This window comes from Humulus lupulus, chromosome 2 (genome assembly GCF_963169125.1).
Source record: "Humulus lupulus chromosome 2, drHumLupu1.1, whole genome shotgun sequence".
In the NCBI taxonomy this organism is placed as follows: Eukaryota; Viridiplantae; Streptophyta; class Magnoliopsida; order Rosales; family Cannabaceae; genus Humulus; species Humulus lupulus.
Genome location: NC_084794.1, coordinates 221,027,707 through 221,051,818, shown reverse-complemented (window position 1 = coordinate 221,051,818; position 24,112 = coordinate 221,027,707). Strand labels below are relative to the sequence as shown.

The window sequence follows — 24,112 nt, the reverse complement described above, 5'->3', positions numbered from 1 at the left end:
TTTTCTAAAAAAAAACTAATATATAGTATTCCAGAGTACAGACAAGTATTTCTACTCATTTATTTTTTTGAAGCGTTTATCATATACACCAATGAGAGTCCGACATCCAATTTATTAAATATCAAACTCATCCTTGTTTCCTTGTGTCAATTATATAGAAGAAATGTGCATGAACTTAGATTGTGAGCCCTATTATAAACACTCATAATTTCCTTTGCCAAGCCTTGCAGTATGATTCGTCACAAGCTCCAGTAGATTACACTTCTTCAATTTCCACATGTTCAAACATCTGAAAGCACAAAAAGTTACTACATCCTCTCTAAAAGACAATTTATTACAGCGGAGATTAAAATAATTAAGTGTCAAAGAAAAACAATTAAAACAATCAAAACAAGGTTTTACTTTTTCTAAAATAAACAATTCCTCATTCTTACCATCACACATGCCGAAATTTTATACATTTCGTCGTCTTTACTTTGAATTCTGGATGAAACGTTTTCCATGCGTTTTCACGAGGCCAATGAAATTTTACCTATGTTATTAGATTAAGTGTCCTATATTTTTCTTTTCACTTTTTCACCTATTACTAGCAGGTACAATGTCCATTATTAAGACTAAATCAATCTATACAGACTTATGGATAATATGCCTATTAATTAACTTAAGTAGTTAATGGTCAGCTTTCTTATGAATTAGAAAGAACTTTTGAATATCTTAATGCCAGTTTCAATGATTTGTTAGAAGAAAAAACACATTATATTGTTTCGATATCAAAGCTTCTTTCTCTTGAGCTAACTAAGATGAATAAAGAAAGAGGTTTTTTCATTCAATTGAATTCTGCTTGCAAACAAGAGGTAATTTCCAAACCTTTTAGCAGTGAACATGTTAAAGGTTGGTCGCAATGTTGTCACTCCAGAAACACTTGAATACGATCACCAATTGTGTCATCAAAATCTAACAAGAGTTTCCCTCCTGGTTCATAAGCTGCATCATCCAACAGCTCTTTGAGGTTTACTCCACCCAAAGCTGTATAACAGAATGAGATGTTCTGAGATTTCAAGGACTTAACTGAATCAACAATCCTTTTACAACAAGCTATAAAATAGAAAATACCTGGGACTATATTGGTGACTCCTTCCAAGAATCCAGCCTGTTGGAACCAAAATAAATAATTAAATTAACAATTGTTGATGAACAACTGAAATTCAATGTTTGTTTCTCTTTATCAGCCATTTTGTTTTCAATGCAAGGAGAGAGGGGTTCAAGGTAGGATCTTGGAGTTCAAACAGTAAAACTTTAAGTCAAGATCAAAACCCAAGTAGTCAAACATGAAAAATAAAAGCAGCATTGTCATCCAACAACCATGAACGTTATAAAAGAAATGGAAGAGTGAAGTTTACGACCTTGAAATGAAGAGGGAGATTAACATATTTAGAGTTTTGGCAGACAGAACATTGAATTCAATCCACATTCGCAAGTCATGAAGCTGCAAACACTATATAACCGTTCATGCTTGACTTCTATTTAGACATTTACACAAGTATGGGATTTTGGTACCATATAGTGATAAGTTCGGAAATGGTTTCATATTTTTAAGGAACGAAACTTGTATTAATGCAAACATAATACAAGGAAAGTTTGAATGAATGTCACACTGAAAATAACAATAATAATACACAAACTAGAAAGCTCTAATTCCTTGCTATCGCTAAATCAGAAAACAAAACTCTATTAAATTCTTTTGCATCAAATAATCAGATAGTCATCCAATATCTAATTTTTTTCCCATAACCGCTCTTCATTGTCTTCAACATCTTCAAAACAGTTTTGGTTAAATATTAACAAATTAAAATTCATATTAATTATAAACAGCAAAAAGAAAAGAAGGAACAAATCAGAAGACAACTCATACATTGTGAATATATTCAGATTATTACAATAAAGAACTAAATAAATAAGACACCCAGAACGTTCACAATAAGGTAAATCACAGGGAATTACCTTTGTTTGCTAGTAAAATATTATTGTATGTTAAAATAAAATAGTAATATCTGTATGTTTGTATGCGTGTGTAACTGTACAATATTCTCTTTCTATTTAAGAAAGACATACAAGAAACAAACAAGATACATTTTTTACTAAGCAAAAAACAAGATTATATTTAAATAAATGATTGTGATAAAGTGGCTAATACACGTGACAAGATTAAGTTTTTCAAGCCCATAGAGGGTAGATGACTTACAGGAATCCTAACATCAAGTTTCTCAAATCCATCTTTTCCAGTTAGCTTTATTCTCAATGTCCGAGACCAGATCCCAGAAAAAGGATCTCTTGAACCATCAGCAGCATAGCTATTGTATACTTCAGGAGTTATTACTTCTACAGCAGGATCTTCCCGACTTCGATCTCTTTGCTCTGCATTATCTAGAGCCCTCTGTTGAATGTCATTTATACTACTGCTCGCTGAAAAATTAACATTCTTTAGAATAATAATTAAAGACTCTGTATTGGTAATATTGTATGAATCTATAACAGGTTTTTTCTTATTAGTAAAAAGAAATTGTTAAGAATTGAAAAGAAAAGGTAGAAAATAAAATGGAAAAAGGGGGGAAATCCTCCAAATTTTGGGGAAAAAAAAAAGCTATAACCACCTCAACTTGTATCAGCAATAGAAGGATAAACAAAAATACAAGAAAAATGGCTTAATAAAAGGTACATTTTAAAGTCTTTTGAAGTAGAATAGATGTCATCAAGGAGCCAAAATCTTGACTTGAACATAACACAGAGATCATTCAAGACAAGAATCACTCCCAATAGGAGATTTGTGTGTTGTCAGAAAATTACTACTGATACTGCATCCTACCTTTACTCAGCACTAGTCAAGAATCAACTAAATAGAAAGGAGAAGTTAAACTCCCAATCAGTAATATGTTCAATTTTTTTAAAACTGTTACTGACCAAGTGCAAATCAACTATGACTAACATGATAAACAACATTACTTGACTAACAGGTCTCTTTCTCACCTCTCCGTGAATATAGCTGACTTGTGCTGGGCCTAGGCCTGGTAGCATACCGCTTTTCTTCTTCATAATAGATATTGAAACCTAAGATTTCCTTCATCTCTTCAAATGATGGCATACTTCCAGGAGAAGGAATACGGCCACCTCTAATAGCAGAAAGTGCATCCTGCAGTTAGAGTTATAATTGAAATCAACAGAAATCACCTTCATGAAGTAGCAGGCTTATTATTTTCTTGGTAGGTAAACAAATAAATGCCATGCCACAAAGGGTTATCTGCAACATTTAAAATCTGAGCATATAAAACCATAAATCGTTAAATTTCTTTCCCCACAAAATACTGGAATAAAGGGTATTCTGCTTTCATATTTCATGTTCCCAATGCCCCCTATTTATTAATGTCACATCACTCCACTTGTATTAATAATTTAATACATAAAAAACTAATAAAACAGTTATTGTGAATAACTAAAAATGAGGTAATGTGGTATTTCGTGATAGGTGAGAAAGATTAGAGTTGGAGATATGAAATTTGAGGACATGTAATTTTTATTAAAAAACATGTACGTAGTAAAGGCAAATTAGTTGGCCTTCCTTAAATGTTTGCATTGAAGTACAATATGTGAAATAATCCTGAATCTACACTTCCACGTTTCATCCAATTAACCTATCAACAGAACATAATCCATTAACTTTGACATAAAGCCAGAATTAGAGTTTTGTAATTATTAATTCTTAATTAAATTTCAGTTAAAAGATCACTGTCCAAAAATTGGACCACATTAGATTATATTGTTCTCCTTATTTTTCTGGTTCACCAAGTATGCAATCTTTGTATATAAGTGAGGTTTCGATACTTAACCTGCATTGCTTGCATAGATACCCCAAGTAAGGAGAGTGGATAGGCCACGATTTTATATCCAATATCTCCGAGTTCAAGAAGATTGAGGATCGGTGTTTTGCCCCCTCCTTCAAGCATATTAGCCTAACAGGAATCAAGTAAATTCATTACCAGTACAATCTATTTCAGAATACTGTAAGTTTCAACAGAAAATGATTGTCCATTAATTGGTATTTCAAAAAATATCTATATATATATATTTATGGCATACCATTTTTGGAACCAGGGGAGCAGTTTCACAGAAAACCTTCATTTCTTCTTTAGAAGTTAGTGCATCAATGAAAAGAACATCAGCTCCAGCATCAGCAAAAGCCCTTGACCTCCAGAGTGATTCATCAAAAGACACTGCTTGCCGAGAATCAGTCCGTGCCACAATAACAATGTCAGATCCACTCTCCTTCCTAGCATCAACAGCAGCTTTAATCCGCATCACTGCCTCCTCTCTTGATACCACTTTCCTGCCTTGTGTATGACCACAAGCTTTTGGAGATACCTTGCAATGGAAGTGCATAAGCAAACTGCACATTAAGCTGGGACAAAGTTGCAAAGTGGACATCACAGCTCAGATAAGGGAAATATCAAATATTAATTAGATTGAGAAACCAATGCAGGATAAGTGTTTCAGACAAGAGCCCAACTTAAAAACTAAACATCACAAGGTTGTAAGATCCTAGGTCAGGAAAAGTCCAAACAATCAAAGATTATGAATACCACACAACGCAAAACAGTGAATATAATTTTCCAGCCATTCATTTTCTTAAATGTCAATTGACTACTTCAAAGGTCTTATATATACAAGGTAATTTATATCAGATGATAATTTTCAGTAAAGTTTTGCAACTGACGGACTGCAGTTTTAATGTTGTCGACTATAGTTTTCCTAAATTGTGAGAAACAAACTTCATCCCTCACACTAATAGTAATACCTAGTGCTAAACATTCATGTGAAAATGAGAAGTTGTACTTCTTTATTCTTCCCTTTTCTTCTATTTTTAAAGACATTAAATTGATCTTCAACAATCTTATTGTGGATGCCAAACTCAGTTATATTTTATTCATGAAACCAGAATTTGAACACAAACAAAAAATCCCAATTATAAAAGATAAACTCAGCTTGAACCAAATGAAAAGGTTATATGGTGTTGGGTCTGAAAAGTTTCTAAAACCATCAAAACTTTTACATGTACCAAGATAACGGTTCATTAGAAAAATAAAAGTCTCGCGCTCAAACTTTCATGACATGAAAAAAAAGTCGGACACACACATACAAATATGTGTTTTTGTATGTGTATATTTAATATATATAAATATATATACCTGATCTTCAAGTATAATCCCAGAAAAACCAGCTCTTACGTAAGACTTCACAGTCCTCTTTACATTCATTGCATTCCCATACCCATTATCACCATCCCCAATCACAGGAATCGACACAGCTTCCGTGACAAGTCTCCCCTGTTCTATCATTTCTCCAAAAGATATAAAACCCGTATCTGGCAACCCCAATCTAGCAGCTGATATCGAAAACCCTAAAGCAATCACAAAATTCCATTAGCGGAATTAATTGAATAACTGACTTAGAAAGGACCGAGATTAAGGACATACCACTGGTAAAGCAGAACTCAAACCCAGCTCTCTCCACCAACTTAGCACTAAGAGCATCGAAACAAGCGGGGCCCTGGTGAATCCCCGGCGATTCAAGAATCCGGCGAAGCGCCTTGGCCGGAGATTCGGCTATATAATCTTTGTCACCGGAGTAAGCAGCAACGGAATGAAGGACCGGAGAAACACTTTTAAAGGCGACGGAGTTAGACTTTTGGTGAATGATCGAAGAGCCAAATGCGAGATTGGAAAGCGGTGAAGATGATGTATGAGACGGGGGTCGTTGCCAAACTCCGATGGTGCAGCCATGGCGGAGAGATTGCATTGAAGAAGAAGAAGAAGATGGCTGAAGAAGATTCATTCTCTTTCCCTCTCTAATTCTCCCACTCTCAATCTACAATTTACTCTTGCTTTTAAGTGATGTTTGTAGCTTTGCCAAAATAGAATGGAGTGAGGTTATTAACTTTTTTTCCTTTTTTTTTTAATTCTTTTCATAGATTTCAATTATATGTTTGAATAAATTTGTTTTTAATATATATTTTGTAAACATATTTATATAACCCTTAAATTTTTTGATTTTGATAAAAAATATTCTAGACGACAATTGCATTGTTAAAACATAGGTCCAATATAGTGTAATCTCTTTTATAAACAGTAACAATTAAAATTTTATTTTTTATTTCTTTTATAAAAATTTTAGTTTTTGAATGAAGTTGTCCAATAATTAAATAAAAGGATTAAAAAGAGTTTTGTGAGAAAATAAACAATAATTTTTCGGTTTCAAATATGGCTTCTCAATGAGATTTCTTTCTTCCTAGTGCACAATTTGGCTTATGAGATTTCTTGTGCTTCACATCATTCCCATACGTGTGACCATGTTGAAAAAAAAAAGCTTAGCACAAACAAGGAATAAATCATATTATAATAGATTTAAAAATAATATTGACAATTTAGGTCTAAAACAATTTTCTTTTATCTCCCAAAAAGAGCATTAAAGACAATGATCTCGTCCTTCCCTTTTTGTTGATTTTGGGGGCATCGTAGACATACATCTGTTCCAATCTTGAGTTATTTTAAAATCACTCACCAATACAACATATTTCACTTACACTTCTTGATCACACAAAGATCATGTTTCTTTTCAGTAGTAACATTTATCTAATACCTCAAAATGTGTTTTACAAGATGTTCTCTTCATTCCAAATTTCAAATACAACTTATTGTCAGTTAGTGTTCTTATTACTCATTCTTCATTTTTTATAGAGTAATTAACGGCAAAACTCCGCTATCTTTATCTTCTTATACACGTAACCCCCACTTATTTATTTTCGCCGGTTAAACCCTCCCAAACCCATGTTTCGTTACCATATACTGTTTATATCGATTCCCCCCGTACCCTCCTACGTGGCCCATTGAAACATGTCTAGCTCACCCATAGGTGCCCATGTAGATAATTAAATTAGAAAAAAATAAAATAAATCATAAATGAAAAAGAAAACAAATTAAATTAGAACAAAAAATGGGGCAAATGGGTTTGAATGCAACTATCGAGTATAGGCAAGTGTCCATGGTTCAAAAAGTAAACAAGTAGCAAGAATTTTTTTTTTTATGTATTGCGAAGAGGAAGAAGAAGCAGAGAAAGTCAAGAAAGAGGCAGAAGAAACCATGAGACGAACAAATGACAAAAAGAGGAAGAAGAAGCAGGAGACGCGAAGAAATAACATTTCAGAAACGCGGTGAAGATGAGGCTCCTCCTGACTACGGTAAGTGTTTGGAATATATGGCTTTACTCTTTGCAAATCAACAATGAATTATGATAATAAGGCAATATTCCAAACCCTAGATGCTGATAAAGATTCAAATTCAAAGTATGAATGTCATTCTTGATAATCAAATAAACATGTTCATGATATGAATGTTAATCTTGAATATAAGAAATTAAATGATTAAATGAATGATAAGGTGAACTTAGATACATTTAATCATCAATACTAACAATGGAAAACATAATAGAATGACAAAATTCAAGATTAGGGTTAGAGAGACACAATCTTTATATTGAGCTACTTGAATCTTCAAACTTGGGGAACTTCTAAGGCTTATACACAATAATGATATTGTTGTCCAAAATCTCTATTCCAAGTCTTCCCAATTTCTTGAACCTTCAACTAAGTAGAATGAGAATTGAGATTGAACAAGCCTTGAAACTCATGCAAGTCAAGCAAACTTGATGAGTTTCTTGGAGAAAACTTTGGTCTTAGAAAACTAGAGAGAGAATGAGTTTCAGAGAGAGAGTTGGAAAGTGTGATCAAGGCTTTTCAACTCTAATAACCCATATATATAGTGTAGACATCATCATTAGTCTAACAAATAGGATTAGAGCATTTAAAACACATCATTTGGAGCATGTTACGTAAATTGTACGACCCTAAAAGACCGCCCAGGTGATGCATCGCCTGCTAGGGCTTTTGAATCCCTTCACATTTAGGAGATGCTACGCCACTTAGGGGGCGACGTAGCGCCACCCTATCTAACTTTGGACCACTCCAATGGTCCTAAAATTGCTTCAAATGCTACCAAACTTTTTGGGAATGTTTGGATACCTCATTGTATCCCTTTAGACCCATAAAAGTCACTTTTAGATGCCTTCTACACAATCTCATGTTTTTACTTCTCTTTAAGTGAAAATCGTTAAGTGTTTTGCACCTCAACTTGTAAACAACTTAACCATTATATTTAACCAATCTCAACAATCCCCCACTTGGTTAAATATAATCCTCTCTTCTTAGCTTAACAATTTTGGTGCATAAAATAAATTATCTTTCAATTTGAACTTTATCTTAGTGAAAGTCTTACAAAGCCTATTCAAAGTCATTGGTGTCTTAAAGATTGAAACAAGTACTCCTTAATGATAAAACCGGTAATACCACACACACCTCACTTGACCATCATTTTCCCACTTTTCTCGCTTAGCACTCATATGCCCATGTGCTCATCTATTTCATGAACTTTCCGGGGAGAAACTCTAACTCCCATGAGAGGCGGCACCACCTTTAAGTTCACATAGGTGAAGTTCTTACAACATCTTTGCTACCTTTAGAGATGCTTGTTGCACATACCTGAACTTCATTAAAAGCCTTAGGCTTATCACTCACTCAGTAGCAATCAACACTAACCATCCTTGGATGGAACTCATGATTTTGTTAGTGTTGAAACAATTCACCCAATAACTTGTTCTTACCCATTGAAATCTTGCCCTTGTTGTTCACAAGTTTGGAGTTGGGTTGCCATCATTGGTGAGTATATTATTCTAGGAGTTTTAGTCTCATCCCTTTTGAAGTAGAACTTACTAACCTCTTCACAAGAGGTTTTTGTAAGTGGATCCGCTAAGTTCTCACTTGTCTTGTACATGAGATCGATATGATTCCTCCTTGAATCAATTTTCTCATATACTCATGCCTTAGACTTATATGTATAGACTTCTCATGTCATTATAAGCTCTAGCTAGTGTGGCTTATTTATCACCGTTGGCATATTCCTCATGAAGTCCCTAAGTAACTTGGTCTATTTTCCATTTGGTGCTAGAGTTATAAACTCATTCTGCATGGTTGAGTGAAATATATGTTTGTTTCTTTTGGCCCTAAGAAATCACTCCTCTTTTGAGTCATAAACACCCAACCACTTGTGGAGAGATTGTCTCCTACACTTGATATCCAACTCGCATCGGAATATCCTTCAAGTATCTTTGAGAACTTTGAATATTAGAGGTCTAGCTACTTGGTCATTTTAAGGTACCCTAGAACTCTCTCAATCACTTTTCAATGTTCCATACTTGGATTGCTAGTAAACCCACTTAGTTTACTAACCACTCTATCATTGTTATTTTCAAGTTTTATGCTTGAATCAAATGGTGTATTCGCCTCTTTGATTTTGAGATTATTAAACTTGTCAAGCATTTTCTCAACAAAGTGGGCTTGACTTAAGGCATAACCCCCACTATTTTTTCTCACTTTTATACCAAAAAAAGTATTCACCTCTCAAAAGTCCTTCATTTAGAAAGTAGAAGATAGAAACCTCTTTGTTTCAGTTATACCTCTCATTTCATTACTCAAAATCATCAATCATCAATATATAGACACACCATGATGACATAGCCATCACAAGTATTAGAGTATAAACACTTGTCCATTATTGTGTCTACACCCATCCGAAACAATAGCTTTATCAAACTTCTCATCCCATTGTTCCGGTGCTTGTTTTAAACCATATAGTGATTTAACAAGTCTACACATTTTATGTTCATTTCTCCTTAGAACAAAACCCTCGGGTTGTTCCATATTAATCTCCTCATTGAGATCTCCATTTAGGAATGTCGTTTTGACATCCATTTGATGAACATAAATGTTATATATTGATGATAATGCAAATAAAACTCTTTTTGTGGTTGTTCTAGCAACCGGTGCATACATTTCAAAGTAATAAATTCATTCCTTTTGTTTAACCATTTAGCTAGTCATCCAGCTTTGAAGAATTGTATGTGCCATCGGTGTGATATTTCCTTCGAAATACCCACTTGCACCCAATTGGTTTTGAACATTGTGAAAGGTCTACCAATTCCTATGTGTGTTTTTACATAATTGAATCTATCTCATCATTTATTGCCTCCTTCCAAGAAACAGTCTCACTATGACATTGCTTCTTGGTTGGTTTTGGGATCATTCTCAACTTGAAGAATCATAGGAAATTTCCATGTGACTTCTTCAAGTCTACCGTAGAGTATCTCTACTTGAGAACATTTCTCAATTAATCCCAACTCTTTAAGCCTTTGGCTTCTCCGAGGCAGTATAGGTTGCTCATCAACCTTCAGATCTTTCTCTTTAAGAGATTCCCCAATACTTGTGGGTTCTTGAGAATTGCTATCACAATATAACATATTCTCAAAGAGCTCCACTTCTCTTGATTCAATTATCACATTAGACTCCAAATCTAATAGCCTATAGGACTTGCTATTTGAGGCATAGCCAACAAAAGCACACTTTACGGCTCTTGACCCAACTTGGTCTTTTTAGGCTGCGTGCTCTTACAATAAGCAAGGCACCCCCATTTAAGATAACCTAAGTTAGGCTTCTTTCCTCTCCATAACTCATATGGAGACACATTGTTCTTTTTCGTAAGAATTCGATTCAATATATGACACGTAGCAAGCAAGGCTTCATCCCACAAATTATAACACAATTTAGCATGTAAAAGCATAGAGTTAATCATCTCAAAATAAGTCTTATTCTTTCTTTCAACTATTTCATTTTGTTGTAGAGTGTATGGTGCAGTGCATCCATGTATAATGCCATGTTGTTCACAAAACACATTGAAATTATTTGAAAAGTATTCACCACCTCTATCACTTCTAGGAGTCTTTATTTTCCTTTCCAATTGATTTTCTACTTTAGCTTTATAGATTTTAAATGCATTAAATGTCTCATCCTTACTCTTAAGTAAATACACATAAGTATACCTAGAGCAATCATCTATAAAATTCATGAAATATCTATTTCCTCCTCTAGTCAACATGTCATTCAATTCACATAAATCACTATGTATTAAATCTAGCAAGTTTGAACATCTATCAACACTTGGAAAATGTTTCTTTACCATTTTAGATTTAACACATAATTCACATTTATCAAGCTCATTCACATCACAATTAATTAATCCACATTTAACAACTCTTTTAATTGTGCTATAACCTATATGAGCAAGTATATTATGCCACAAAGTAATAGAATTAGAATTAATCACATTGCAAGATTTAGATGCCATATCATTATTGTCACTATCAAGGGCACAAAGTTTGATCATTCCATCACATGTATAACCCTTCACCACAAAGTAAAAGGTGAAGGGGTTTGTCCTAATTTTTGGTCTTATACTGATCATTCAAACTAAATTCTAATTTGCAGGGACTGAAGCTGACTTATTCACTGTAAAGCTATACCATGGGGGTATTTGGTTTAATCCAGGCGATACGAAGGAGGGCATGTTGCCTATTTTGGCAATTGTGAGTTTAAGAAGAATGATTTAGATGATATGGGTCAAAGGTTAGGTTACAAATTGCCCTTTGGTTTTCGGTTCAAGCCTTATGGGAAACACTTGAATATGGGGATAATGGTTGTTCTTGTTGGGGAGAAGGAGGTTAGACTGTTTTTGGATGACATGAGAGACCGAAGTTATTGGGAGGTTCAAATATATGTGGTGTTACCAGATCCTGTATTTGTTGTGGAGTGGAAAGATGATGACACGGCTGTAAGACATATCCCTGAAGCATGTCCTAAAAAATTGAATTTGGGTTGCTGCCTCGAGGAAGTGGAATCTGATCTCCCTGCTGATGTTTGTTGTCAATCCACCTGGACAAATGAACCAAGATGATTACTTTTACAACTTGTTTGTAAAATGGGGTGATTTGCTTGTTCAAGTGGATGATGAAGAAGTCAAATCTTCTGATGGTAATGAAGAAAATTTGAGGCAAGATGATGATGAAAATGAAGTGTTTGTAATGAATATCTCAGATGACTTTGAGGGCATGGAGTATGATGGGGAAGACTATATGGATTACTCTTAAGAAGAAATGATTGAATAAGTGATGATGAGCCAAAAATAGCCAATGAACGCCCAACAAATGTCCCACAAAGCACAAAATTTGAGGGTTCAGTGGTTGAGGTAATTTATCGACCAATTTAGATATTTCTTAACCAACTTAGCTTATGCATTTTGGTTTTAATCACATGACATTCTTAATTGCAGGAAGTCATAGTTGAACCTCAATCTCCCAAGGTAGTTGTATGTGGAGATGAACCAACAATTGTTGAGGAAACTCCAAGGAGTAGAAGACTGAGACTAAGAAGGATGAAGAAGGCATCTGTTGCTGCAGAAGTTTTGCCAGAAACTCCCCCTCAAGGTGAAGAAATTCATCCAATTCTCGGACCAGAAACTCAAGCATTTTCTCAATATGGATTACTCTACTTTTAGGGAGATGAATCAGAACACAAAGTACTCCATGGTTTCAGCTTCTTAGTTCTATAGAGCTCGCAGCGTTACTAAAGAACAGTTTGAGGGTTCAGTGGTACAACAATTTTCAATACTGGAGGTTTACTGCAAACAGATTTTAAATACCAACTCTGGAAGTACAACTAAGATACAGACTGAGTTGAAGGATGAGAAAATGATATTTAAGAGGGTCTACATATGTCTAAAGGCCTGCAAGGATGGCTTCTTACAAGGTTGTAGGCCACTAATAAGTTTAGATGGTTGTTTTTTGAAGGGGTACTGCAAAGGAATATTGTTCGCTGCAATTGGGATAGATGGGGCCAATTCAATCTTCCCAATAACATATGTAGTAGTTGAGAAGGAGACTGCTAACAACTGGACTTAGTTTTTGGAGCAGTTGAGAGATGATTTAATCCCCACAGATCCAACCACATTCATTATGATTAGTGACAGACAAAAGGATCTACAAAATGCAGTGGAGGTTGTTTTCCAAGGAGCAGATAGTTGATTCTGTGTCAAAAAGGACTTTCCTTTCCTTCTCCTTAAAAAATTGCTTTGGGCAGTAGCAAGGGCAACCACACCTGCTGTATTTGATCAGAAAATGAAAGACTTAAAAGGATGTTAATGAAAGGGCTTACAACTGGTTGGCTGCTAAAGAGCCTTCTGAGTGGAGTAAGGCTTATTTTGAAGAAGGAGCGAAATGTGACATATTGCTAAATAATGTCTGTGAAAGCTTCAACCACACAATCATGGATGCGACAGACAAACCAATAATTACACTCCTAGAGAAAATCAAATATTGGTTGATGTGTAGATTCAACAAGAGAAGAGAGAGTGTGGACAAATGGAAGCATTCTGTGTATGCCTGTTGACACCGTTTTTCGTCAACTTGATTATGTTGAGCAATAAACAATTAATTTAGGAAGAATAGAAGAAACCTGAGATTTTTAATGTGGTTCAGCAGTTAAAATCTGCCTACGTTCACTAGTCACTATTATTATGAACTGTAACGCCCTGGATAGCCAAGACCGCTACACTGTGTACTTATAAAGGTGTAGGACTTGCTAATTAAGTCATTAATTTAAAAACGTGTCACTAAACATGTATGAGCTAGGGTTAAAAAAGTTTTGGTCTCAAAAGTTTCACTTTATATAATTAAACAGTTTTATACATGGGATCCCAAAAAGAAACAAAGTTTAAAGGTTGGTTTATAGAATTCCCAAAATACAGACAACCATCAGCCATACTAAGGGAAAATAGACATTTCTGGTTCTCGCGTCCCTGCCTAAACCCCAACCGTGGCGGCTAAGTAGCTGGTCATGTACATTCAACTCGCAGAGCTCTCCAAGTCAGGGTTGATCGAGCTTGCCCTTGCCACCACGTAGCACCCGTGAGCCAAGGCCCAGCAAGAAAACATAACGTGCAACACAAACAACAATAATAGAAAGTCAATTCTTTAAGCATGATCAACCATTAAATAATCCACATTAACCATTCAGCATATACTCAGAATCAAGGATGCAACTAATCACAGATAACATTCAAGTCTCATAATAATTAGGTCACATAATAGTCAGGGCTGACAACTTAGGCTGCACCCTCTGTTTACCCCACTGACTCCGGCCCACTTAAACCGAGCTCAGTGCATAATAAGCTGTCCTCGGCTACCAGTGGCCAAGCCGCGCCCCGTGCGCTAGTGTAACCCTTGGCACTCTTAGGCCGTTGGTTCATTGTTTATATGGCTTAATGCCATCCTTTCAAGTATACATATTAGGGAGCCCTTAGTTCCATTACAAATACACAACCGGATGTAGTTTTCTTACCTTTAGTTTTTACGTTCATTGATTACGAGCGACGCTCCTCAAGCACGATCCGTTCCCGAGCCCTAGCTTTAACACCTAGTCACAACCAAGGTATTGGGTTCCATTAATATTCAAGTAAAGGTTTCTGGGTACAATACTAGCTTCTAGGACATCGAATTCCACCAAGCACGGTGGGAAGATCGATCCCGATCACCCTAGGCCAGACTCCCGCGCCTAAAATCCCCAAATGTTCAAGAATGCACCCAAGGGCTGCAAGCCCTTGAAGCCTAGCTAAAACAGAGCCCAAGGCCCCCACCAAGTAGACACGCGTCGCGGTCCTGCCCAAGGGCGCCGCGGCGCTTTCCCCTGGCCGAGCCTCCTTAGCTCTCTTGCTTCGTAGGGCCGCAGCGCTCTAGAATAGAACTGCGGCCCTTCCCTTTGTGCCCATAAAAACCACCATTTCTAGCATCCTAACCCCATCCAAAACCATTCCAAAGCATCCTAATTCAAAACCCATTAATCACAAGACTTTTAACATGACTCTAACAACATATCCCAATAGAAATCCAGCCTAAAAACCTACTAAAATTCCATTTTGATTCTCTGAAACCCAGCAACTCTAAACACCAAAACCAGTCATGCAAAACTCAAATTTTAACCTCTGAATACGAATTGAAGCTTACCTCTTTTGCTGAACCACCTTCTTGACGAATTCCTGAGCTAAAATCCTAGCTTCTCAGCTTAATTCAACCCTTAAACATCAAAACCATAAACTCCTTTAATACCCAGTCAAAACTCAAATTTCAAATGCTCAGAGATATGATTAAACCCTTACCTTAATCTTGGTTGAGTTTCCTTAGTTGAGCACTGGATGTAACCTACAAGTTTCCAGCCCAAATCACTAAATTCCAGCTAATTTCTCTTGAATTTTCTGTGGTTTCTTGGGAGAGAAAAGAGAAGAGAAGAGGAGAGAGAGAGTATGAGTCGGTTTGTGTTTTGTTCCCCTGTTTTTCATTAACTTAGTCTAATCCTAATCAGTTAAGTCAATCCCGAGGCTCGAGGTGTCGAAAACGTCCCCGAGGGCAAAAAGGTAAATTTCCCCAATATTCCCGCCTAAGCTTTCTATCCTCAAATATATCTCCATATGTTTATTTCCATAACTTGATAGTCTAAATAACTACCCGATACCTAAGATACCCCTGACTTGTCCAAAGTCAAATACTAAGTCCCGTTGTGACTTTTCCCGCTATCTAGCTTCCTAGGATCGGCTCAAGTCGCTCACTGCAAACCTACCCACATAATAATGTGGTTCTCACGGATATATCATTTAACCACATTTATATTCAAATAATCATACAAGCATGCATTAAATCATTAAATTTGCTCATAAGTCAATTATGCCTTCCCGGCACACTAATCAGGGCCCTTAAGCCATATTAGTGATTTTGGGTCGTTACATGAACACTCTGTAAAAGCTTCGGATGAAAGAAATTTGGTAGAGTCTCTTCTCAGTACAAAATTGTGCGTGAGTAAAAATGACCTAGTCCAGGCTGTTTATAGACCTGGTTGTAGGAATATCTTCCCCCCAATTCAAGGAAATTACAATCAAATGTTTAAATTCAAATAAATATTTGAATTAATAATACAATATAAATGCATTAATTAAATAATAATAATCCCATAAAAATAGGGATTTCCTAACAGCTTTTCCGTGTGGTGAATGTGTCATCGATCTTGAACACTGCTTCAATGCACTTTCGAGATCACTCATAGCTTCGAGCTCATCATTCTAGTTGTTACCTCCTCCTCACTCGCTAAGTCGATCGAACTCGTCCCTTGGAGAAGGTTGGTATCTTCGAGTCTGCAACTCATGCTCGAACGTTGATAGCATATCTGGAACTGTTTGACAATTTGTACAAGATACCTTCCAACACTTGTTAATCCTGAGCATACCCTTTACAAGCTTATATTTCGAGGCTATTTATTTAATCTCAAAATTTGGGTGTAATATTTTGACCCATGAAAAGTGTTGGTTCGAATCCTCTAAGAAGGAAACTTTTGAACTTCACTTTCGGAAAACGTTGTACCTACACGTGTCCCTAAGGGATTGCATACCGAGAGTATTCTGGTACTCTTTTCTCTGTGCACGTCCTTTCCTATTCCCTTTTTGTTGCCAATTCTGGAAATCATAAGTGGTCCATCGGATCACGTTTTATCCCAGATCAAGGGCTCAAATTTCCCTTCAGATATCACCTTTTTTGCCTATTTAAACCCCTTCTTCTTCTTTCATCCCTACTTTTACTGTAACGCCCTACTACCCAGGGACCATTACGTTGTGCATTTTAAATAGTGCTAAACTCGCTAACCGAGTCATTTGGTCATAATCGTGTAACTAAGTGTGATTAACAGTTTAGGGTTAAAAATTTTGGTCAAAGATACAACGTTTCACTAAAAGGTTTACTGTATACATTGGGATCCCAAAATATATTTTAAAGGTTAATTACAATAAAATATTTACAACCAGCCGACCTAAGCGGCAAAATAGGGTTTAACCTTAGTTCCTCTTTAAACCCTCGGCCATGGTGGTCGAGCAGCCGCATATGTACACATCGTCACCTAAGCTTTCAAACTCAAGGATGGTCCAACTTTCTTTTGCCTTTACCTGCCCCACATAGCACCCATGAGCCGAGGCTCAGCAAGAAAACTCAACATGCTCATAAACAGGTCACTAAATCATAATAAGCATGCCTAGCAGTAATAGCCCTATTCATGCATACAATCAAGTCCAAATAAATGATTATGGGGCCCTGCTCCCTGAGTAGATGACTGATGAGTCTATCTCTAGGGATCTGCTCCCTGAATAGATGACTAATGAGTCTATCTCTGAGGATCTGCTCCCTGAATAGATGACTAATTAGTCTATCTCTAGGGACCAATGCCCTGATTAGATGACTAATGAGTCTATCTCTGGGGACCCACACCCTGATTAGAAGACTAATGAGTCACTCTCTGGGTAGGTGACTAATGAGTCACACTCTGGATAGGTGACTAATGAGTCACACTCTGTGGCTCTGCACCCTAAGCCATGTGACGCTTCAGTCACCTGAACCTTTTGGCCTTGGCTCTAAGTAACTAGCCTTTAGACTAGAAAAGTGCTTTAGTTTTCTTCGACCTTAGGTTCGGTCAAGCATTTAATGCTCATGTTGATTAGATCTAATCATTTCGGCTCTACGTTCATGTAATGCCCTGGATAACCAAGACCGTTCCACTGTGTAGTTAAAATAGTGCAGGACTTGCTAATCAAGTCATTTTATTAAAAATGTAATCCTAAGGTCAACAATTGGATTAGGGTTAAAAGATTTTGATCATAAACGGTCAATTTTTTTCATTAAAATAGATGTTTGGTACATCGGATCCCAAAAACAGGGCTTAAGTGTCAATTTACAAACTCTCAAAAGTTATAAACAATTAGTGGCCAATCTAATGGCAAAATACAAGTTTTAGGCTTCTGTCCCTGTACTTTCCCTCGGTCGTGGTGGACGAGCAGCTGATAATGTACACCTCGCCCGCAGAGCTCTCCAACTCATGGTTGATCCAACTTACCCTTGCTTTTACCTGCACCACGTAGCACTCGTGAGCCAAGGCCCAGCAAGAAAACCAAAACAATAATCACATGTAGCAATAAGAATGCTCAATCAAGCTTATCTCATATAAACAAAAAATAGAGTACAGATATTCAATTAATCAATGACAATCACATAATCTCAAGTAATTAGGGTTGGCACCCTTAGGCTGAGGCCCCTGTTGATCTAGCTGGCCCCGACTTGATTAGGTCAGTCGCGCTTAGTACGTTTACCATTAGCCCTGGCTCCCTTAGGGCGATCTTCCTTGTATGACAGATAAATCTTACAAACACATAATACAAGCAATCAATAATTAGGAATCTCAGTCCCGTTCACAACCACACAGGGTGCAGTTTTCTTACCTTGAATTTCGAGCAAAGATAATAGAAAGGTCCCGAGCACAATCCTCAGTCCTGAGCCTTGGCGATAAACCTAGTCATAGTGGCCAATGGGTAATTGTCAACGTCTAATCCAAATAAATACTTAGGAGATAAAAACTAGCCTCCGGGACCTTAATTTCTACTAAATCGGGTAGTAGAAATTGTCTCGAGCGCCTAGGTTCGAGCCCCCCAAGCCTTACCAAACATAGAAACCATCCTAAGGAAAAAATCCCTAGGCAGGCTGCGGCCTGGCCCTAAGGGTCGCGACTTGCCCCCAAGTCAGAGGCTATACCCCCAAGCCTCAAGGGGAGGCGAGCTGGGACTTGCTCCCCAAGGTCGCGGTGCATCCCCAAACAGAGAGCACACCCAGGACCTGATGGGCACACGCGCTGCGGTGCCCTTGAGCTGGGTCGCAGCGCGCCCTCTTCGAACCCATAAATTATGGGTTTTCTTCTCACTTTTCCCAACTAATTTCCTCAAAACCCAAACCTAATAAATCTCCCAATCAGACCAAAATTAAACTACGAGTTTAAGACCTTAATCACATATTTTAATCATAAAATTCCTATCAATTTTACTAAATTCAATACCCCAATTCAGTAGCAATTTCCACTCTCACTAGCACCCATATTCAACCCATAACTAACTAACAAAACCAGACCTTAAGCAAGCTTAATCCTCAACATAATTTCAACATACTTAAGAGATTCTAACCAGAATTCTTACCTCAAGTGGTAACCAAATTCCTTCACAATTTCTCTGGGTATTCCTAGCTTGATCACCCAAATTTCCTTATGATTTTCCCCTTAGCTTCAAAACCTTAATTCCAAAGTTTGATTCCCAAAGTTTCTCAGCTAAAACTCAGCAAAACACCCAACTTGTCACCTCCTCAATCTTCAAGCTTCACTTAGCTTCACAAGGGATAGTGAAGAGAGAGAGAGAGAGAGAGAGAGAGAGAGAGAGAGAGAGAGAGAGAGAGAGAGAGAGAGTACGTGGGAGAGAAATATGAGAGTTTGAGAAGTTTTCTTGAAGTTTCTGATGAATTCCTACCCTTTTTCTAAGTATATCTCTCATCCCTTAAAAAGACCCTAATACCCCTTTAAGTTTATTCATCCTCAAGTTGTTCCTAGGGATAAAATAGTCATTCTACTCCTAGTTCTCGCTAATTCCTCAAGTATTCCTAATATCTACCAATTAATTCTGTCATATCCATTTAATTACCAAGTACTTATTCAATATCTATAAATCCCAAAATATCCTCTAAATTCCCAAAAATACCCCTAGGCTCCCTCAAGCCTGGTGTTAAACTCCGCTGTGACTATTTCACTAATCCGCTCACTAGGTCCGTCTTGAGCCATATGCTGCAAATATATCCACATAATACTGTGGTCTCAACAATTTATCACAACTAATCACATTTATGCCCTCAACGACCAAAATTACAAATATGTGCTTATAAGCTAGAAAGGGTCCACATGCATATCTAAACATGCATATAATATATCCATATAATCATAGTAATCTAGCATGACAGATAATCATGCATTTATCCATTTATTCATACATATACCAATTATGCCCTCCCGACGTGCTAATCAAGGCCCTTAAGCCTTATTAGTGAATTTTAGGTCGTTATAGTTATCCCCTCCTACTGAGAATTTCGTCCTCGAAATTTACCTAAATAACTCGGGATACTAATCCTGCATCGGTGACTCTCCTAGGTCACTTCCTTGACCCTGCCATTCCTCCACAAAATCTTGACTAGAGGAATCGTCTTATTCTGTAGAACCTTGTCTTTTCTGTCTAAGACCTGAATCGGCCGCTCCTCATAAGACAAATTTGTTTGCAGTTCTAAGTCTTCATACTTCAACACATGAGTCGTATCTGAGACGTACTTCCGAAGCATAGAAATATGGAATACATCATGAACTCCTGACAATGACAGTGGCAGTGGCAATCTATAGGCCACCTGCCCGATCCTCTCTAGGATCTCAAAAGGTCCTATAAACCTAGGGCTCATCTTGCCCTTTATCCCAAACCTTCTCACCCCCCACAGTGGTGAGACTCGCAGAAAACATGTGGTCCCCTACCTGAAACTCCACGTTCCTACACTTAGGATCAGCGTAGCTTTTCTATCTGTTATGTGAGGCAAGCATTCGGGCTCAGATCTTCTCTATAGCCTCATTTGTCTTCTGAACCATCTCTGGTCCCAAATACTTCCTCTCTCCCATATCATCCCAATGAATGGGTGATCTACATCTCCTCCCATATAACATTTCACACGGAGCCACTCCAATCGTTGATTGATAACTGCTGTTGTATGAAAACTCAATCAACAGGAGATACTTACTCCAAGACCCCTCGAAGTCTATCACACACGCTCTGAGCATGTCTTCCAATACCTGAATCGTCCTCTCCGACTGTCCATCAGTTTGAGGATGAAAGGTCGTACTGAACTTCAGTTGAGTCCTCATAGCCTTCTGTAAACTACTCTAAAACTTGGAGGTAAATATAGGATCCTGGTCTGACACTATGGACTTGGGAACCCCATGGAGACGTATAATCTCCCTCACGTACAACTCCACATACTGATCCACAGTATAGGTCGTCCTCACTGGCAGAAAGTGAGCTGACTTGGTGTATCTGTCTATCACCCACACCGAGTCGTGCAGCCCCACTGTCCTTGGTAAACCTCCTACAAAATCCATGGTAATGTCCTCCCACTTCCACTCGGGAATACCCAAAGGCTGTAGGAACCCCACTGGTTGCTGATGCTCAGCCTTCACCTGCTGACAGGTCAAACACTTGGCCACATACTCAACCACATCCTTCTTCATCCCAAGCCACCAATACAACGTCCGTAGATCCTGATACATCTTCATGGTGCCTGGATGGAGTGAGTATGGGATTCATCGAGTATCTCTCGCCTAATCCCCATATTAGTCGGGACACAGATCCGACCCTTATACCGTAATAACCCTGTCTCTGAAATGGAATAGTCCTTAGCCACTCCAGCTAGGACATTCCCTCTAACCTCCTGCAACGATGAATCAACCATCTGACCCTCTCTTACCCTCTCCAGAAGATTCAACTACAAAGTGATATTGGCTAACCGGCCCATAGCCAATTCTATCTTCGCTCTAGTCATCTTTTCTGCCAACTCTCTTGATATCTGTGCAGAGCTAAACAACTGCCCCGGGCCCCTTCGGCTCAGCACATCCGCCACTATGTTGGCTTTCCTTAGGTGGTAAAGGATATCACAGTCATAGTCATTTACCAGCTCCAGCCAATGCCTTTGCCTCATACTCAGATCCTTCTGCGTGAAGAAGTACTTCAAACTCTTATGATCGATGTATATCTCGCACTTCTCCCCATACAGATAGTGTCGCCAAACCTTTAGTGCGAATACCACTGCTGCCAACTCTAGATCATGGGTAGGATACCACTGCTCATACTCTTTCAACTGCCGTGTCGCATAAGCAATAACCTTCTCATTCTGCATCAACATGCATCCCAATCTAAACCTGGATGCATCATAGTATACTACAAACTTCCCTCCCTCCGAAGGAAGGCTCAATACCGGAGCAATAATCAGCCGTCACTTCAATTCCTGGAAGCTATTCTCACACCTGCCTGACTAGACAAACTTCAGATTCTTCCGTGTCAATTCTGTCATTGGTGTAGCATTCTTCGAGAATCCTTCCACAAACCGTCTGTAATAACCTGCTAACTTAAGGAAGCTTCTAACCTCTAAGGTGTTCCTTGGTCTCGGTCAATCCCTCACTGCCTCCACCTTAGCTGGATCAACTTTAATTCCATCTTCACCAACAATATGCCCAAGGAATGTTACCTCTGGTAACCAGAATTTACACTTCTTAAATTTGGCATACAATCGATGCTCCCTCAATCTCTGCAAGACCTGTCCGAGATGTTGTTCATGCTCTGCCTCTGAACTGGAGTAAACTAAGATATCTTCGATGAAGACAATCACAAATTAGTCTAGGAAGTCCTTGAACATCCTGATCATCAAGTCCATGAATGCTGATGGGGCATTGGTCAAACCAAACGACATGACTAGGAACTCATAACGCCCATACCTCATTCGGAAGGCCGTGTTTAATATATCTTCGTCCTTGATCCTCAACTGGTGATAACCAAATCGAAGATCAATATTTGAGAACACCGTCTTTCCTTACAGCTGATCGAACAGGTCATCGATCCTTGGTAAAGGTACTTATTCTTGATGGTCAACTTGTTCAACTCCCTGTAGTCTATACACATCCTCAGAGTCCCGTCCTTCTTTTTCACAAATACAACTGGAGCACCCCATGGCGAGTAACTAGGTCTGATAAACCCAAAATCAAGAAGCTCTTGCAACTGTATCTTCAATTCTTTCAGTTCCACTGGAGCCATCCTATATGGTGCCTTCAACACTGACTCTTTCCTCGGCGCTAACTCAATGACGAATTGAATCTCCCTATGCGGCGGCAGTCCTGGTAAGTCCTCAGGAAACACATCCAAGAACTTGCATACTAATATGGTCTGTCCCGGCATAACTCTAGTAGTATCCACCACACTGGCTAGAAAACCTATACAACCTCCCTGCAATAGATCCCTAGCCGTTAATACTGATATCACGGGAATGCGGCATCCATGTACAACACCAACGAAAACAAAGGGATCCTCTCCCTCAGGCTCAAAAGTCACCATCTTCTTTCTGCAGTCTATAGTAGCCCCATATCTGACTAGCCAATCCATCCCCAAGATCATATCAAAATCATCCATACTCGGCTCGATCAAGTCTACTGATAGTTCCATACTATCCACCATCACTGGCAGTGCTCTAATCCATCTCCTAGAAACTACCAGTTCCCCTGTAGGTAGTATAGTCCCAAACCCCACGGTATAATACTCACTAGGTCTACACAATATATTGTTAGAGAATATATATTATTGCTCAATGGAATTATGGAAAAACCAAATACAACTCTATGCAAAAATACAATGGACAAGATAATATTGATTAAATAAATATTACAACTCAATTGCTCAAAGTACAAGTAAATAAAAAGATGTAGAAGAAGAAGATTACAAACTCAATACTATAACAATACAAGTAAATAAGAAGAACAAAAGAATGAAAACACAAACTAACTCTCACACAACCAAAGTGTAGAGTAGTGGGGATCACCAACTTGAACAAGGTTCAAGAAATTTGTCCAAAAGCTTATTTCCCCTTATTCTCTAAGCACTAAGGGATCTCTCTAGGAAATAGCTCTCTGGAATTATCAAGCCTTTTGGTGAATTTTTCAGCCAAGTGCTTTGTGGATGAAAAATGGTGTGTCATACAAGTGAGCATTATGCTCCTATTTATAGAGTTTGAGATACCCCTTTGAATTTCAAATTCCACCAACCCCATGGCTGTTACCAATGTTTAATTGGGTGTTTATGGAATTCAAATGAAGAATTGGGAGTTATTTGGGATGTTAGAACCGTTCAATTTGGAAAAAACTGAAAATTCACATAGGCTGTCAGCCTCACTGGCCGCGGCCAGGACTTTTCAGTGGCCGCGGCCACTGGCTTCTGTCCCCCAGGCCGCGGCCACATGCCATTTTCAGCACAAAAAATTCATTTTTCCAAAACGTCCCAAATCATTTCCCACATGATTTTGTAACCTCCAAACACCTATTGGGAGTTAATAACATGTCTCCAATAGTCATATATCATCATGACTTTATGAAATC

At 37.9% G+C, this 24,112-nt stretch overlaps 1 protein-coding gene across 1 annotated transcript; it reads right to left on the bottom strand.

Moving 5' to 3' along the window:
- Nucleotides 1–36: 36 nt before the first annotated feature.
- Nucleotides 37–5,966, bottom strand: LOC133818986 (uncharacterized). Its single transcript, XM_062252128.1, has 9 exons — nt 5,526–5,966; nt 5,238–5,449; nt 4,132–4,413; nt 3,882–4,004; nt 3,025–3,187; nt 2,243–2,463; nt 1,114–1,150; nt 868–1,026; nt 37–289 (listed from the first exon to the last, which is right to left on the bottom strand). Exons 1-8 carry the CDS (start codon nt 5,881–5,883, stop codon nt 908–910), a joined length of 1,515 nt encoding a protein of 504 aa, XP_062108112.1. The 5' UTR covers nt 5,884–5,966; the 3' UTR covers nt 37–289; nt 868–907.
- Nucleotides 5,967–24,112: the final 18,146 nt, after the last annotated feature.

Bases quoted from the DNA above. Each gene is read 5' to 3' on its own strand.
- LOC133818986 (XM_062252128.1), bottom strand. From the start codon at position 5,883: ATGAATCTTCTTCAGCCATCTTCTTCTTCTTCTTCAATGCAATCTCTC. The intron at 4,414-5,237 runs GTATATATATTT...TTCCATTGCAAG, and splicing joins GGATTATACTTGAAGATCAG to GTATCTCCAAAAGCTTGTGG. The intron at 3,188-3,881 runs GTTAAGTATCGA...CTCTAACTGCAG, and splicing joins TATCTATGCAAGCAATGCAG to GATGCACTTTCTGCTATTAG.